Source organism: Vicia villosa, unplaced genomic scaffold (assembly GCF_029867415.1).
Source record: "Vicia villosa cultivar HV-30 ecotype Madison, WI unplaced genomic scaffold, Vvil1.0 ctg.000621F_1_1, whole genome shotgun sequence".
Taxonomy (NCBI): Eukaryota; Viridiplantae; Streptophyta; class Magnoliopsida; order Fabales; family Fabaceae; genus Vicia; species Vicia villosa.
This window is the reverse complement of record NW_026705279.1, coordinates 529,213-546,213: the sequence shown is the minus strand read 5'-3', so window position 1 is coordinate 546,213 and position 17,001 is coordinate 529,213. Positions and strand designations below refer to the sequence as shown.

Below are 17,001 nucleotides of genomic sequence, written 5' to 3'. Positions count from 1 at the left end.
CGCGTCCTGTGAGAACTGCCAGAAAAACTGCCTGGAACTGCCTCTTAACTTCTACTGCCTCTCGACCTCCACTTCAGTTTCTGCAGCAAAATTCTTAAGTCTTCACATACTTCTGATCGAACGCTGAAGCCTCTGATCATCTTTCTAGTCGAACAGCTTCGACTACTAAGCATTACTTAGTCGAACCACTTCGACCCAAATGGCAATGTAATTATTTAATTGAGGCCCAATTACCAATTTAGGGCCTTTTTACCAAATTGAGGCCCAATTGCCCATTTGTTGGTAAGTCGAAAACCTAGGGTAACAGCAAGCCAGAGTTGGAGGCTAAACAAGTCTGTTCTGGTGAGAATTATGTCAATTCTAAAATTTAAGAAGTTGAAGAGGATCAAGGTCAAACCGAAATTGTTACTCAAAGTAATTTGATCGTTATAAAGACATGAACTTCACCAGTTCATCTGATTTGTGTACATCATGCCCTTTGTATTTCTCTAAATTCTTAGCCTAGCTTTTTCCATAGTTAATCCCAATGGAAAATTTAATGGTGAATGATACGTTTAGTTATATTAATCTTCAAGTTGGACATGTGCATAGTAGTTGGACAAATTGGCATATTGCAAGTTTCATCTTACAACAATGTTTGCAAGCAAACAAGACGTCCTACGTTGGAGGAAAATACTTTGACCTAGTAGCAGGAAAAAAAAAGGGTCCATTTTTCTTTGTTAATCTGAAGTCATACATTCCAAGACATATTGTATCGGCTCTAACCCTTATGGGTTCGACCACACCAAGACCAACTCGTGGATATATTGGTGAACATAAATGAATTGCTAATCCATTTTACCAATATAATGTGTTAGTGGTATTAGGAACATATGTGAGAGATAATGTTGTGTTAAATAAAAAGAATCCATGGGGTAATTATCCACCTCAAGCTCAATTTCAACATCGTTTCTCGAACCCCCTAGAGAAAATATGGCTTCATTCAGCTACAGTTGGGACGAGACGTCTTAGAAAATAGTAGTCAGATTCCTACCTCATAGTCCATACAATCTAGAGGAATTTTGGATAAAATTTAAACCTATGGATAATTCTATGTTTAGGATGTCTTATCTTAGTGGGTGGATAAATTGGTGCATCTTCCCATAGGTTATAAAACCTTACTGCAATGAGAGAAACCATAACGAATTCCATAACATTATGATGATCTCTTTATCTTTGACATGGACAACATTTATGAGGCATTCACTCTCCCACCAAAACTAATACAAACTAGGGAAAACATGATCGTGTGTTTCCATGAAAGATTTTAGTGACCTCATCCTAAAGTTACATAAGCCAATTTGATCAACTTGAAACAATAAGTGGAAGAAGTAGATGGAGAGTTTATATAAAGGTTTAGAAAGAAGGGTGTGAAATGTTCGATCCAATTTTCAAACACATAGTATGCATTAGTGACCATCAAGCATCATCAGCTAATAGAGAAGTTGGAAGGATGTGATTTACATGATATGAATGAGTTGGCTTTAAGAATAGTACACATCAAACATTTCATTAAAGAAAGGAAAATTATTTGTGCCAGGTGAGGAAGAGGCTGATATCTATTCATCATCATCAACATAGAGGAATCCAATGACACCAAATCACTAAAATGCAAATTCAAATATGCCTTTGATATAACTAAAGTTGAATATATATTTGATTATCTATTGAAGATTAGAAATTTGGCTACAAGGTTGTCTTAAAAAATCCTCGAAGAGATGAAATCAAAGACAAAAGATATTGCAAGGGGGCATAAACCAGATAACTAATTCCTAACTAACTGCATATGCTTAAGGAAATTCATTCAAAAGGCTATTAAGGGAGGCAAATTTATGTTAGTTGATGAGATTTCTTAAATGGTTATTGATAATGATCCTTTTCCATATATGATGATGACTATGATGTCATTTTATAATCCAAATGATTTCAAAACAAAGAAATGGAAGCATATTTTGAATGAAGTCTTATACCCTAATCTACATCAGCTAAATCCATACAGCGTGTGGGGAAGACAAATTAAGCATTAATTTGTATATGAGGGTTGATTGTTGCAAAGTCCAAGGTCCAAGGTCTACAACTGAAGGCTGAAATGAAATTGATCTATATGAAAGATGAAACAAGTCTACAACTGAATTGTCAAAGTCCAAGATCTATACTAAAGAGTTGTAGTACCCAATTTGTTCAGACTTTTAAAAATTAAAAAAAACAAGGATAATATGCTTAATCTTATGATATTCTATTCGTTAAAAAAAATCTTTAAAAAAATGGTTATTTTAGTCAATTAATTTGATTTTTATTTTAATCACAACTTTTTTTTTAAAAATATTTTATTTCATAAAGTAAAAAAAAAGTGAAAAAGAATAATTTTAGAGAATCTCTTACCCCACACCTTCGTCTGTCAAGCATCACGCGTGTTGCCAAAAATGCCCTCTGTTTTCGTAGATGTACATCCGAAAGTTTTTTTTCTTAATTTTGTTTTTTTCGTAGGTATATCTACGGAAGTGTAAAAAACATAGTGAATGTTAGAAAAATTCAAATTATTTTAGTTCAATAAATATAACTACGGAATATTCTACTCCCTCCGTTCCTTTTTAAGTGTCGTTTTAGCAAAAAGCTCTTCAACCAAGATAGTGGCTTATTAGAGTTACTTTTTCTATTATACCCTTATTTATTTTTCTCTTTCCAAGTAAATTCAATTATACACTCTTTTTTTCCAATAACTAATTGAAAAATTTGAGGTGGAGTTATTGAGAAAATAAGGGTATAAATGACAAATTATAACATTAAATTATAAAACGACACTTAAATAGGAACAAAAAAATTCTTCTAAAACGACACTTAAAAAGGAACGGAGGGAGTATTATATTTTGATGTTCCATTTTTTAAAACCCTAAGGGCTAAGGTAATGGAAAAGAATACATCGCATAAATTGCACTATAATTTGATGTTCCATTTTTTTTAAGAGAAAAAGGGATATGCATTAATAGTGTAAAATATTTTTACACTATTAACCAATCACAACCATGTATCCAAAACACAATTTTAATTTTAAAAAACTAATACGACATGGCAAGTATAAGGATTTTGATTGGTTGTATGTGTAAAGTTAGTTTACACTGTCAGTGCACTACTTTTAAACTCTTTTTTTTAAACTCTAAACCCTAAGGCAATAGAAAATAGTACACCAAAACAATACACCGTATACATTGTATAAATTGCACTATAATTTAATATTCCGTTTTTGTTTAAAAAATTGAAATTTAGAATGCTCCGTAGGTACATTTAGGGAACACTATATTTTTAACACATTCCGTAGATGCATCTTTGGAAGATTTACTAAACTGAAAAGATTTGCATTTTTTCAACGTTCATTATGTTTTTAAACTTCCGTAGATATATCTACGGAATAAACCAATTTTTTTATAAAAAAATATGTTTTTGAATGTGCATCTACGAAAACGGAGACATAATTAAAATTTTACCAAGTGACTGTGAGAATCAAGAGATGTAATGAGATATTCTTTTTTTATTGTTTTGCTATATTTAATCTTATTATTTATTTTTTTATTGTATTTAACAATATATATATATATATATATATATATATATATATATATATATATATATATATATATATATATAAACAAAAAGTCCCATTTATCTTAGCCAATTTTATTTGAGTCCAAGTCTACAGAGAAAAAAATCCACTTAACATACAATTCAAAAAAAATTGAACAAAATTGAAATTAATACTCTCTCCAGAATCATCAATTCTAAAAAAAATTCATAGTATCGCAATGTTTACTGTGAATTTTAGTAAATAAATGTTAGTCTTAAAAAAAGGTTACTTGCAAGATTGAATAGTTAATCCTAGGATATATGTCCATAAACTCTTAAAAGTGTATTTGGTTATTGTGTAAAATGTAAAGGATTTTGACGTGGTCAGAATCTTTGTAAAAGACAAAGTAAAAGGAAGTCGAAATGCTAGCAAAAAGACAAGTAAATGTAAATGAAATTTTTTACTTAAATATGTAAAGGGTGTTCAAAATCATGCATAGTTTCCTAATTGACCTGTTTTTCACTGTTTGGTTGGGTACTTTGAGTGTTTGAATTTCTGTAATGAATTTGACACCCTAAATCCCAACTCTAGAACTCTTATTTACACTAATAAATGACTAACTATCTACAATGGCTTTCTCCTTAGAAGTCGACACATATTCCGCTGCATGTTTCTTGCCTTAGATTTGCTTCCATGTGTTTTCTTGGCATCGATAAGACCAAAAAACAGTTATTTGTCTTTGAACTTGCCAGTCGCTCTAACTGCTGATGTCGAAGTCTTAGATAAATAATTTTGAGAAAAAAAACTAAGTCTCAACTTCAACTTCTGAGTAGCGACTTCAACCTCTTGGACTAGGACTCTTTATGTAGAAATGCTCTTGACTCCAACCTCTTAGGATAAAATTTCCATGTCAAAATACTCCTTATATATGTCCAAATTTCACAAAGTATCCTTCGAACTCCTATTTGTCGAGCTCAATGACGTCTCCAGGTTAACAAATTGCCACAAAAATGCCACGTTCGACAAATTGGAGAAAATGGCATTGTTGGCTTCTGAACCCATGAAGAAACTTAAACCTAGAGAAAATATGTTACTTGCTGGACCTTATTGGTTACTTTAACTTTGGATGAATGCTATGTTTGAACATTCTCTACAAATCAACACCCCTAATCATGAAGTTGAAGAAATCAAGAACATGCAAATTGAAGGTACTTGACTCGCTTTAATGACTCCAACTGATATAGGGCATAGGACACAAAAAGCTTTCATAGAGTATTTCATGATGTTTTCCAAGTGTCATTCTTTTACTCCAACAATGGCTTCCTTGCAAAGCGAAGTTAATCGGTAAATTAGCAAGTGTACTAATATGTCAATGTAGTAATAATGGGAAATCCCAAAGTATCGATCTCAAGGATTGCATGGTGATATAGAGTTATCGTTTCAATTCAGTTAAACAAAAGCCTTGGGGCTTTTTTTGGAGAATTATAAAATAACAATAAGTAAATAAGAGATTATTTTTAACAAATATGAGTAACATGCCATGGTAGGTGTTTGCATTAACATGTAACAACTCTGAATCCTTATTTCAATAACGAGTTCTAAATGATCAATTACTGGTCCTTAAGGATGTCTACTCTTTAATCCATAGTGAGTGTCGCCCTCGGTTTTTTATATCTCGCGTGAGATACGAACTGACTCTTCTTTTATTTGTGAGTTTTGAAAATCAGAGAGTCGCCACCGACTTTTATTTTATCCAATTAAGGAAAGGTTTATAAAAGAAACAGAAAAAGACCTTTAAGAGATTTTGGGTTCGGGGGTAGGTTATACAAAGGGAAGGTATTAGCACCCCTTTGTATCCATGGTTATCCATGGGCTCTTAATTGCTTAGCTCACTTGTTTGAATCATTTGTCTTGCCTTGAAATGCATGTATGTGGTTTTAAAATACATTTGTAAATTGACTTTGTAATGATCCTTGTGCGGATGTATATAAAGTGTTTTATCTTTCGAAAGATGTTTTGAAAAAAAGATCTTTAACTTCGTAATGATCCTTGTTTGGATATATACCAAGTGTTGTCTTTTTTGAAAGTTTTACTTTGAAAAACAATGGATATGTGAGACATTTGTTGTTTTGATTTGAGCAAGCAATTAGGAGATCTACCCTAGATTTATAAGGTCCTTTCCCATTTCTTTTAGAAAATTCTCCTTTGACCGGATGTAAACAAAAGTTCGGATTTGTGTTTGAAACAGTAGAATTGATTTTGAAAAGAGTAACAGAGGGATTACCCTAAGAGGTGCAAGTGTGATCGTGTTCCATTTTCAGGTATTTTTGTCTTTGAAGTTAGTGATCTAACGCTTCAGTTTTTATCTTTTGACATACACGCAGTTTTATATGTATAGAAATTAAAGTGCGGGAATGTAAAATGCGGAAAATAAATCTACGCTATTACATCGATTGTGCGAGAAATGTAAACTACGCTATTTACATGATTTTGACAACCTATACACTTATCTATGAATTTAAATTGCAATAAGATAAAAGGAAATATTTTTGAATTTTTTGGATGGTTGATTTTAATTAAAATTAATGCATAATTAATTTAATTAAATGAGAAAAAGGTAGAAATAAAATTTAAACCTAAAAAATTAAGTCTAAAATATGTTCATATTGCTTGTTAATTAATTTTAAAATAAAACTAATTTTTTTGGGATTTTTGAGATTGTTTTGGAAATTTATTAAGTTGAATTAACATATAATTATACAAATAATTACACACATAATTTAAACTTAAAGAAAAAATATTTTAAATATGTACAAAATTAGTTTATAATATATAAACTTAATTTAAATAAAAAGAAAATATTTTTTTGATTTTTTTGATGGGTTGAAATAATTAAAAAGCAAATATATAAATATATACTAATTAATTAAACAAAATATTTTAAATATAAAGAAAAATAAAATATTTTTGGTCCAGAAATTAAATTAGCATTTTATCAAATTAATAGTAAAAAGAAAATATTTTTTGGGTTTTTGGAAGTATTTTTAATTAATTTTGCAAAGAAAAACAAATAAAATAAAAAAAATAATATTTGTAATCTGGTGTGTCAAAGTTGAGGATCTATAATATGGATAGCATGCTTATGCGCGTTGGATTTGGATTAAATGAAATTGGAAGGCTGAGATTGAAGAGGTGCATGATAATACGCGTGGGTGGCCAGCATAGAGTCTGGCTGAATTTAAAATCCACACGCGCGCGAACCAACCAATCAGAGGACTCCACGTCCTCGTCTTCTTCCTCAGATCACATCTTTTACACCGTTCTTTTGCAGAGAGCTGTAAAATCTTTGATCTATTATACCTGTTCAACACGAATAGGGGTTAGACACAAAAGAAATTTGGCGCGAAGTCATGGTTTGATTCGTCTAGTTCATACGAATTCAATGGTACCACTTAGAACCTGTAATTTTGCCTAAATCATGAATCCCTAATTTTGAATTCAAGAACCCTAAAATGGTGGTTCCTCGTACAGGTGTCCAAACACCAATTAAGTTTCCAGAAACGTTCAGAGTACCTATCTAAACACAAATATGCATTTACATCTTGCTAAACATGCATGTATGATTGTATTCGAGTTAGTTTTTATTTGTGCAAACCGTGAGCTATGGTGGATGATTTTGAGTGCTTTGCTTGTTGCAAATGATTGGGTTATATTCAGTGGAGGTCAGGGAACGTGTTTGAGTGTTTAATTTGTATTGAAATGAGCTTGAACTTAAAATTCGAATTTCAAATTTCCTTCAAAATTACAAGTTGTTACAAGAGTGGTATAAGCATAGGATTGGCTCTGAAATCGTGTGTGTGTTTCTACTGAAGTGTTCTACTTCATTTATAAGCAATGAATGAGCTTCAAACTTAAGCTAAGAAGCATTGATGATCTTTGAATCTTTGAATTCTTTAATATTAAAAAGTTTGAATTATTTGGCCATGGCTTTGAATTTCCTCATCCCTCTTGCTCTAGGCCTGCTATGTACCTTCCATGCTGCAGAGTTGATTCATTCTTGATGGCTTTAGCTTAAGGTTAAAGCATTGTAGCATTATCCTTCACCATTTCTTTTTTAATTTAACTTTAAATGTAATAAAATTAAACCAAAAAAGAAATAAAAATGTTATGGGCCTTAGGTTGGTCGTGGGAGGCCCTTAGCATTATTGGAATCATGTTTGGATCATGAAAACTTGGCTTCTTTTGGAAAAAAACATTTTTGATCAATGTTGGTTTCATGCATTTTCCCAAAAAATAGCCAACTTCAACAAGGCATAAATCCCTCAATTTTGATCATATGAAGGAGTTCTTGTACTTTTTAGAAACCTCAAGATGTCCTCTACAAGCTACTTTGGAAACGTTTTTTCATTTGGAGAAGTTATCTTGATGTTATGGCCTTTGACAAAAAACCACTTTTTGTTGACTTTGAAAATGACCTGTAATGTCTGAGCTCATATTTTTCAAATGGTGAATCCAATGACCATGGGATCAATTGCATTTGAAAGATAATTGAATTTCCTTCAAAACAAGCTTTGGTTGGAATTTTTTGAATGAACGAGGAGAGAGTTATGGCCGATCAAAGTTCAGTTGACTTTTTAGGAGAAAACCCTAATTTTGAAACTTAGGGTTTTGTTGATTTTTGATCTTTTCTTGATGAATTATGATCAACCATTGATCAAATGATGAATCTTATGACAAAATATGGATGTTGACAAAAAATTTCATTTTTAACTGTCTGTTGACTTTTCGGTCAAACTGGTCGTCTGTTGACTGTTTGAGCTGCTGACTGTGCGTCTGAGTGAATTGAAGTTTGAAAATTTGTATGGTGGTACTTTGAGACATATGGAGGTCCATGAAATCCATTTGAGGTCTCAAAAAACTTGTTCTCCTGAAAAAAAAACAAAAACCCTAGTTAAGGACTGTTTGTGTAGGAGACAGTTAAGCGTACCTGATTTTTGTGCAGTGCTGAGTCTCTGCTGATCATGTGATTATCAGAAGACTTCTAGAACAAAAATCTTGGAATTTTGAAATGCAAAAGATTGATTTGATTGATGGTGCAAAACACGGAGAATCGCGCTGTCAGCGAGTTTGACTGTCAACTGGCTGTCCGGGCATTAACGTAACAGTTAAAGTGAAAATTCAACAGTTAAAGTTAATTTTTTTCTTTTTGTTTTTTTTGTTATGTTAATGGTGAAAATTTATTTACATGAGTTGTTAGAAAAAACACAAACATAATAAATAAATAAAATATATTGTACGCAAACGAAATTACCGAAAATAACCTTGAAAAATATTTAATGCACAGAAAAATAAATATTTAACTGGCAATAAACACACATAATATTATCTGGATAATTAAACTACAGTACGACAGATAGTACGACATTTAATACTGACAATACAAATATTACATAATATAATGAACAGTACGACAAATAAACAGTACATTATTTGAAAACAAAAGATACGACAAACTTTAATTATGACGATTAAAAACTCATGCTATAAATAACAACATATAGATGATTGGGAGTGTAACCAACCCAGGTCCGCATTTTTCAGGACTATGCAGACAGAAAAAGGACATGATCACCACCAAGACGGTGATGACCATAAGAAAACACGTATCCATCCACTTCGCCATTTTTGCCGGGGAAGAAGAGAAAATAAATATGAGGTAGAAATTTGAGAGATGAGTTGAAATTTGATGTGAGAATTTAAGGAAAAAACTGAGAGGTATTTATAGAGTGAAAAGAAGGATAGAGACGTTGGGGAATGAAGTGATTACGTACAAAAAAGGAAAATTTGAGTGGTAGTAGGATTTGAAAGAAAGTGTATGGTAGGGTTTGAAAAGAGATGTATAGAATAAAGTTAGGATTTGATTTTGAAAGAAAGAGATTTGAAAAGAAAGGAAAAGATTTTGAAAATAATAGAATATAGTACAAAAATTAGTGGGAAACAAAAAAACTAATAATAATTTACTCGTTACCAGTACAGTCCGAATCCCCGGACTCTGCGCCTGCAAAATTTAATTCTGTACCAATTGCGTCAGTACTATTTATCTGCAAATAAATCTCAAATAAACAGCGTGTGTGAAGTGATAAACAGTAATTGGCGTTTGTGTAAGAATAAATTCAACAGCGAACCAAAATACCGTATAAGAAAAATTCTAAAAACCAAGTATTCATAAAATCAGGATATTTATAAAATAAAATCCAAGATTATATGAAACTCCCAATTTTTAGACAGAAGTCTGTTGCCTTCTTTCTGAAAAAGATGCGGGCAAATTTTGGGGTATAACAATGAGCAAACCTTTAAACATTCAATCCTAATCCTAATGGCCTTCGAGATTAGTGATGAAATCAAGCATTATTATTATCATCAAGAATGTTCCGGTTAGTATAGGGTATCCCTAGTCCTAGGTGATATCTACTATAGTATAATCGATCAAAGGATTTAACAATAACGGTCCAACCCTAATTGTTAATCATGAATCCCTGTTGGTCTGACAGGAAAAGCATTAAAAACATTGAACAATTAAATCAATTATGAAAAACTAATAGATTATTGAGAGTAAGAATTAAAAGTAGTTTACAATGTCAAATCAGGGACACCCCCTAGCATTAGGAGTTTAGCCACACATATTGTTCAAAATAATTGCAATACAAAAATTAGACATTACAAGGAATTGGGGAACTTTGATCTTCAATTGCTTACACTCATGAATCTCTTCATCTTTCTGATAACCTTGATCTCTCCAATATTCAATTGTGTAAATCAACCGTGCTGTCAAAAGTCCTCTCATTCTTCTTCAAAACTCATTTAAATAGCACACATTCACTTAGGTTGGTTGGAAATACTAAAAATACCCTCGCAGGCCAGCTATAGAGCAAAATACCAAAATTTACTCAAATCAGCGTCGCAACCCAACACGGGCCGTGTCAGGCAACATGGGCATCCATGTTGGGTCTCTGGCAAATTATTCTCTTTTCTCAAGTCCCCAGACGTGCAACACGGCCCGTGCCAGCTGACACAGCCGCCCGTGTTGCACCACCGACTTCCACATTTATTTTGAAGCATGTTTTTTGCACTTCCTCCAAATCTTCGAGTTTTTCACTTTTCCGCACTGATTTGTCCTAATTCATTCATTTGAGTCTAAAGACAGTAAACCACACAACCAGAACATAAAACGAAGAAGAAAATAATGAAACGCTTAACAATATAAAGCAAAGACAACTAAAATCAATGTTAACTAAATGTGTAGAAACCACTGATCAAAATCCCCCAAACTTAAACTGTTGCTTGACCTTAAGCGACAATTACAAGAGCTAATGAAATTCATAGCATACCGGTACTCATACGTGAGGCTTCCGTTCACATTGGTCAAATGGTAGTTCGTTCGGTATTCACATGACGCGAAGAGTTTTCTCGAGAACAATTTAAACCTAGGCTCCCCTTTCAGAAGATAACTTTCTAACTATGCTTTGTACTTAAGTCTTTTCTTCGAATTTTCCTCCATTTTCATTAGGACAATCAAATTAAGGAAATGGAATTTATGATAATCATCTCATGCACAAGACTAATCAAGAATTTTTAGTTTATAAATTATCCTTATTTGGACTACGTTTGGATATCAACCCGCTTTGGACTGAATAACCGGTTGAGGGTTACCCAACTTAGTGGGCCAATTGCCTTTTACCTCATTTTCATCATTTGGTGACAAAAAAATTTATTTCCAAACCACTCATACATCATGTGAATCTAGTTTATGCCAGACTGTCAAAATAAACTACTCAAGGAGTACGTACTTCTCAGGATACAAGCATTATGGTACAAATCTACACGTTAGACTCATATCTCCTTTTAGGAAACAAGAGGGAGTTAAAAAATCCCTTTCTTTCACATTATTCCGAACTTCCTACACTCAAACAACCATCCCTTCATCTCTATATACTATTCCCGGTCGCTTTTGAGATAAAAAACTCTTATGAAAAACAAAAAAAATTCAGTCAAATTTGGGAAGAACTCAATGTATGGTTTTACACATAGCATAACACAACATAAAGAGAAAAAAAAATGCAAGGACCCCCCCCCCCCCAAAACTTTAACTAAACATTGACCCAAATGTTTCAGAGCAAGACCGAGAGGGGGTGACTCACAGAGGGTAATGCAACTCCAGTTGTCGCTTCCTAATTTTCACCAGAAAGACCCAATTTTTATCACCTAAAAACAAAACAAACACAAAAAGAAAACTAAGTTGTTAAAAGTGTGGGTTGCCTCCCACAAAGCGCTTTGTTTAACGTCGCATGGCTCTACGGTCCATTACCCTTTATTATGGAGGGTACTTCCTCATCCATACATTGTTTATTGTCATTTCCGCAACCAAGAACTCATGTAGATGAAAAGTATGAACCATTTTTCTCTTCAAATCAATTCCAACTTTCATTTCCTCACCTTGATGCACCTTTTTCTTTTTCTTTTTGACTTATTGAATGAACTTAGGAATTTTGATAGATTCATGAGATAAAGCCACCTGAGAAACTATGCTTGAGACTTTTTCTGTGACAGGTTTTGAAATTTGTCTTTCTCCTTCAAGTTTGATCATACCAACTGAAGATTGATTACTTTCATCTGCACCTTATTTCTTGAAATCAACTGGAAAGACAAATTTGTCAATTTCCACCAATACATCTTTACCTATCCCATATGAATACTTAATGGTGTGATCAACAAATTTCATTTTTGTCCCACTCTCACTTATCTTTCCAATGCCAAGCTTTTTTAAAAGAGATAATGGCATTAAGCTCACACTAGAACCATAATCAATTAGCACCTTCTTGAATGTTCTGTCATTTATAGTGCAAGGTATTGCAAACTCTCTAGGATCTTTCTTCTTGATTGGAATCCTCCTTTTTAGAGAGCTTCTACCCCACTTTTCAGTTATAGTTGCTTGTTCATCTCCCACTGGTATCTTCTTAGAAATCACATTTATCATAAATTTTTTGTACAAGGGCATTTACTCAAGTGCTTCAAAGAAAGGCATATTGATCTCTAACTTTTTGAACAGTGTAGCAAATTTCTCAAAATATTTTTCTTTTGAATCCTTCTTTGCCACTCTAGTGGGGAATAATAACTTAATCACCGGTTTATCCTCCTTTCGATCTCTTTCTTGCAACTACCTGTTATCAGCAAGTAATCGAGATAGAGACATAGTTCACTCTTCTGTCTTCTTACATATGCTCCATGCTCAATTGTGCACTTCACAAATTCCTTTTCTCTTAGGAAACTGTCAATCTTCTTATTCCAAGCTCTTGGAGCTTGCTTAAGTCCATACAGGGCTTTATGCAGCCAATACACCTTTCTCTCTTTGCCATGTTTCACAAACCCAAATGGTTGTGCAACATAAACTTCTTAGTCTTAGGGGTCATTCAGGAATTCACATTTTATATCCATCTGGCATATTTGCCAACAGTTCAAGTTTGTTAGACCAACAACAGGTGCAAAAACTTCATTGAAGTCGATTCCTTCCTTTTGAAGAAATCCTTTCCCCACAAGTCTCGCCTTGTGTCGAGTTACTTCCCATTTAGAATTCAACTTCACCTTGTATACCCACTTCATATCAATTGCTTTCTTGCCTTGAGGAAATTCGATAAGTGACCAAGTGTTGTTGACATCAATGGACTTCAGTTCCTCATTCAAAGCTTTCACCCACTTCGATTCCTTTAATGCCTCATTTTCATTGACTAGTTCGACATCTGCATAGAAAGTACTGTGTACCAGATCACCTTCATTATCGACTGCATCATCTGGTGTAATTACACATTCTTGCAACCTTGAAGGCATGTGTCTAGTTCTTTGAGGTTTGCTTGGACCAGCATCACCTCTGAATTCTTCTTGTCAAACTTTTTTTCTTTCGACTTCAGTTGATGGTTCTTCACATAAGATTCTTACTAAATCCTTCTTTACATTTCAGTCCGATCCCATTCCTTAAGCTCATTTATGATCATGTCCCTGTTGATCACTACTTTCTTATTCACTAGGTCAAACAGTTTGTATTCTCCAATCGAATGATGTCCTATTAGGATCATTTGACTCGACTTGTCATCAAGTTTTCCTTTACACTGACCAAGCACATGTCTATGTGCTATAGATCCAAATATCTTCAGATGACTTAAGCTAGGATTGACACCAGACCAACATTCTTCTAGCGTAATTCCTTCCAGCTTTTTCGTCGGACATCTTTTCAAAATGAATGTTGCAGTCGACATAGCTTGATCCCAAATTTCCTTAGGTAAATGCTTGCCTTTCAACATACTTCTCACCATGTTCATGATGGTTCGATTCTTCCTTTCTGCAGTTCCATTATGTTGTTAAGTGTATGGTGACACCACCTCATGCATAATCCCTTCTTTTTCACATAACATTTCGAAGTATTTCGACACATATTCTCCACCACTATCAGTCCTCAAAATATTGAGGTTTCCACCACTTTGTCTTTCAAACATATATTTAAACTTGGAAATACCTCAATTGCTTCACTTTTATTCTTGATCAGATAAGTCCACAATCTTCGGCTGAAATCATTTATGAAAGCGACAAAGTATTTTTTACCTCCATTTGAATGCACTTGGATTGGAGCACACACATCTGAGTATATGATGTCAAGAATTTCCTTCGACTTGCTTCCTGCATCCTTGTTGAAGTTGTTCTTGTGTTGCTTCGCCTTCACACATTCCTCACATACCTCTTTTGGAATGTAGATTTATGGCAATCCTGAAACCATATTTCTTCTTTTTAAATATCTTATGTCTTTGAAGTTGAGATGGACAAGTTGATAGTGCCATATCCATTCATATATGCTAGCTGCAGTTGTAAGGCACTTGCGCTCCATCACATTAAGTTAAGTTTTGAAGGTTCTATTTTGAGACATTGGGGCCTTCAAGATTAACCTTCCTATTGCGTCGACGACTCTCATTATCTCGTCTTTGACCTACAGTTTTTAATTATTTTTGACCAACTGCCCTATACTGAGAAAATTTCTCTTTATGCCTAGTACGTACAACACAATGGAAATTACTGACCTTTTGCCATCTTTCCTCATAATCAAAACATCTTCAATACATTCACCTTCTAAAGTATTGCCATTTACAAATTTCAACATGTTCTTCATTGATGGTTTTATGTTGACAAACCAATCTTTCCTTCCATACATGTGTGATGAGCATCCTGATTCCTGAGTTCAAGTACCATTGTTCCTTAAATCTCTTGTTGTGACCATCAGCATCATCTTTTCTTCTTCTTCGTGGTTTGCAAACTTTGCATCACTTTCTTAATTTTTTTCCTGACAATCACTAGATTAGTGACCATACTTCTGACAATTGAAACACTAAATGTGACTTTTGTCAGGTTTTCGACCATCACCTCTTCCTCTGTTTGCAACACCACCTCTTTGGTTGCTTTGGTAAGAGGGATTTCTCTGATTCGACCAGTTTCCTTCTTGTTGATTTTGAACTGCCGAATTATCGTAGCTTCCTCTACCTTTGTTTCCATTCCAACCTCATTTGCCTTTCTTTTCTTTTGCTAACTGATCCTGCAGAGCCACACCGCTCTTCAACTTTCCTACAGCTCTTTCAACCATTCTTTGTTCATGAGATTCAAGCGTCCCTTTGAGCTCTTCCTTTATCAATGTTGATAAATCTTCCGACTCTTCTATGGCTACCACCACGTGGTCGAACTTTGGAGCCAATGACCTCAAGATCTTTGCCACAACTGATCTTGATGTCAACACTTTTTCACATACCTTAATTTGATTCACCAGTTTCGTAACCCTAGTGAAGAAATCAATTATGCTTTCACTTTCCTCCATTTGAAGCAATTCATATGTTCTTTTGTGAGCTTGTAACCTCACCTCTTTCACCTTTTACGCGTCTCTAAAAGGCTTTTCAAGAATTTCCCAGGCTTTTTTCGCTAATTCAACATCATTCAGTTTCTCAAAATTATCTGGATCAACACATTGATGAATTATAAAGAGTGCTTTATAATTCTTCTTATTCTTCTTCTTCAATTTTTTGTGTTAAGCCTTTTCTTCATCTATTGCAATTGCTGCAAGAGGTGTTACTCCTTCTTTCACAAGATCCCAAAGATCTTGATAATAGAAAACCATCTTCATCTGCTTGCACCAATTCTCATAATTCCGACCCTTCAGAATTGGGAGACTCGCTAGAAAATGCCTATTCGGATGATTCATTGCCATCGTAATTTTCTTCCCATGAATCACTCAACCAGTGCTCTAGATACCAGATGTTGGAAATCCACTCAAACGTATGGATATTTTCTATCAATCTCGATGAACAAGATTGTTATCTCTACACAATGACAATAGAGAAAAGAAAAAATTGAGAAAGAAATGTGAATTCGGGTTTGAACAAAATAAGAGGAGGAAAAATGTTTTCTGCAGAATTTCTCTCTGCTTCCATACTGGAATTATTCTTTTGCAAACTGCAAATATTCAATGTTATACAAAATAAGGGTTACTCACTCTATTTATAGTTTTAGGTTGCTTTTTCCTTAACCCAAAACTACAGAAACTCAAAATACATAATTTTGGTCTAAATCGAAATCCTGTGTCAAGCAACCTGCTTCGACAATTCCACATTTAATACAACTCGACACCCATTAGACTATTTCAACACACCCTTATTTCTATCAAACAACATGTTGCTTTGACATAAGAAATTACAATGTCAATCAAATATTTTTGATCAAAATGAAACTTTTCTAATAATGAATCAAGACTATGAATAGTTTTAGAGAAAGAAGTTCTCCCCTCTCTCTAAAATTAGGTTTTCACTCAGTGGTTCAGCGACGGTCTTTCCTCTCTGATTTTGGAGCTCCTCTCCTCCATCATGGAGGCTCCCTCCTCCCCAGTGGAGGTTTCTCTCCCTTTGTGGGTTTTCCATCTCTCACTCCCTCTCTTTTGAACCATCCATATCTAACGGGTTCTTGTCATATTCTTCCTTCAACATCCATCATATTTTATGCCCTATCCGCCAACAGCCACTAGGTGCTCGCAGCCGCAAATCCAAATCCAGCTTCACCAACTATTGGGCCAAAGTTTTTGAACAGCACCCACGAGAAACGACCTCCACCAGAACCTTCACCACAAGAAGTTTAGACATTGATGAGAAATGTTGTTTGGGTATCGATTATTGTTTTCCAGTTATTGTTATTTTGGTTTTATGTATGTTTCAGTCTTGTATGTTGTTATGTTGTTTAGTCTATTTTAAGTGTGTATTCAAGATGTTTGATGAAATGCCCCTAAGAGGTTTGGATGAAGATAATGTGTTTTTGAGTAAAAATCTTAG

At 33.8% G+C, this 17,001-nt stretch overlaps 1 protein-coding gene across 1 annotated transcript; it reads right to left on the bottom strand.

The window, feature by feature from the left end:
* Positions 1–12,275: 12,275 nt before the first annotated feature.
* On the bottom strand, positions 12,276–12,632 carry LOC131629843 (uncharacterized). The gene has a single exon (XM_058900643.1). It carries the CDS (start codon positions 12,630–12,632, stop codon positions 12,276–12,278), a length of 357 nt encoding a protein of 118 aa, XP_058756626.1.
* Positions 12,633–17,001: the final 4,369 nt, after the last annotated feature.